General features: G+C 41.4%; 1 protein-coding gene across 1 annotated transcript in view; it reads left to right on the top strand.

Moving 5' to 3' along the window:
* The window catches only part of CCN3 (cellular communication network factor 3), a 6,461-nt gene extending 4,750 nt beyond the window's left edge, over positions 1 to 1,711 (top strand). The window contains exon 5 of the mRNA XM_006211431.4: positions 1,325 to 1,711. Within this exon, the coding sequence (XP_006211493.1) occupies positions 1,325 to 1,621 (297 nt within the window). The 3' untranslated portion in view covers positions 1,622 to 1,711. The remainder of the gene's footprint in view (positions 1 to 1,324) is intronic.
* The last annotated feature ends 579 nt before the right edge of the window (positions 1,712 to 2,290 follow it).

Raw genomic sequence — 2,290 nt, forward strand, 5'->3', positions numbered from 1 at the left:
CTTTTTCTATTGTTTCTTTTACCCAAATGTTTATTTTTCTTCTAATGTGCACCCAGTTTGATATTGGGAGAGATTATATTTAAGCCATTCATTTATAATACATATATATTTCATAAAGATCCCAGAAATTTGTTTGTAATCTAGGGAAATACTAGCATAATAATCATGACTTCCTTATCACCGAAAGACGCTTAAATGCTTAAGTGCTTCTCAAAGTGTGGCCCCAGACTAGAAGCATCGTCTAAGAATTTGTTAGAAATGCAAATTATGGGGGCTGGCATGGAACCTACTGAATCAGAGACTCTGGGTGTGAGACCCAAATGTGTGTGTTTTGGTAAATTCCCTAGATGATTCTGGATGCCCCCTGAAAGCTTGAAAGCCACTTATTTAGAGATTCCAAGTCTCATCACTCCACAAGCTGTGGGCTTGTGTCTAGGAAAGTGAGAAGCAGCGGAGAATCGTGACAAATTAGGTGAAGAAATCTAGGTGGGAAATTAACATACAATCAGTGTCTTACCAAATGATCCATGTTGGGGTTTTCCATCAACTGTACTGATGGAATGTTGAGTAAGCTCTCCACTTACCACGCCTTCATGGAAAATGACCTTCAATCCCACTGTCCCAGTCTTTCCTGAGGGCACAGTCTCGTAGAAGGAATGGGCTCTGTGTCAGACAAATTCAGTTACTGGGTGTTTTCTGAGCACTTCAGCCCTCGGAGACTCATCTATAAAAGTTGTTACTTATGTGAACGATTCTCCTTGGGTGAGTGATTGTTGTTAGTAAGGTGAAACGAGTTAACGTTTAAAAACTATTTGAAACATAAATAGGCTTGCGGTGATACCAGATTGATTTCCTTTTTTAATACTTAAGAATATATTTGGCTAAAAACAATGCCAAAGCCTGTTGACGGCGGCTTGAAAAAAGCAGATTTCTTTATCATGCTTATGCTTCCACCCTCATGCATATGCTACATGGTCAAAAGATGGTTAGACATAATTAGACATGGTTTCCACCTAGGCGGGAAGCAAAAGGAATGCAGGATGTAATTAAGAACTGCACCTGCCTGCAGGGCAGGCGATTTCCCAGAATCCTTTGGTTTACATATCAGTGGCCAGAACTTTGTCACAATGCCATCTCAAGCTCCCAGAAAGTCTGTGGAAGCAAAGACCTATAGCAGACCACATTACTCAAACAAAATTAACATTCTGTTAGCAAAGGAGAAAGAGCGATGGGTATTGGATAGCAAGTTACTCCAGATACCTAAAAACGATCCCTCGGAGGAACGGTGGCCATTTCACGCCTCACTCCTTTTCTTCTTTCTCAGAAAGGGAAAAAGTGTCTCCGCACCACCAAGTCACTCAAAGCCATCCACCTGCAGTTCGAGAACTGCACGAGCCTGCATACCTACAAGCCCAGGTTCTGCGGGGTCTGCAGCGATGGCCGGTGCTGCACCCCCCACAACACCAAAACCATCCAGGTGGAGTTCCAGTGCTCCCCAGGGCAGATCATCAAGAAACCAGTGATGGTCATTGGGACCTGCACCTGTCACAACAACTGTCCTCATAACAATGAGTCTTTCCTCCAAGACTTAAAGCCAAACACCAGCAGAGGGGAAATGTAATATGTCCCTTGAGACACACACGTACGGAGGCAAACTGTAGCTACCCACCATCAAATGAATATAGGAAAAATTACAAAGAATCAATAACCACCTCTGAGTCTCATGTATTTTCTGTGGTCCTATGAGGTCAGTTATATCTGTCTGTTTTTCATTGAAAGATATGATTAACTGTAAACTTGGAACCAGGGTAAGCTCAGGATAGTGCTTAAGGATAACTTACCTTTTTGTGGTGTTTTACTATACATGAAACTTAAGTAAATATTAGAAATCAGATATATGTTTTACTGTGTAGATTGTATCCCATTACACTCATGTTGTTATACACATGTTGCAATTTCAAGACAAGGTCACTGTCATGAATGACACAGTGAAGTCCAAGGTCATACTGAGTGTGTTATCATACAAGTATCTCACCACAGGTTAAAGTTTGACCCAAGGGTTCTCTGTTGAGCACTCTTTTTTGCGTAGCTCAACTCTGAACTTCAAATTCCAAGATCCGAAGGAACACAGAGCTCTTCAACTTGAAATCCAGAGATGATTCGTTTTCTGTGTACGTAGAAAACAAGCTGATTTACAGTAATGGAATGCTTGTTCATTAAGTGCCCTGGTGTCATAAAGTGGCTCCATTTCAGACAAACTGACTCCTTTCCTAATCAGAAACAGAAAACT

Source organism: Vicugna pacos, chromosome 25 (assembly GCF_048564905.1).
Source record: "Vicugna pacos chromosome 25, VicPac4, whole genome shotgun sequence".
Lineage (NCBI taxonomy): Eukaryota > Metazoa > Chordata > Mammalia > Artiodactyla > Camelidae > Vicugna > Vicugna pacos.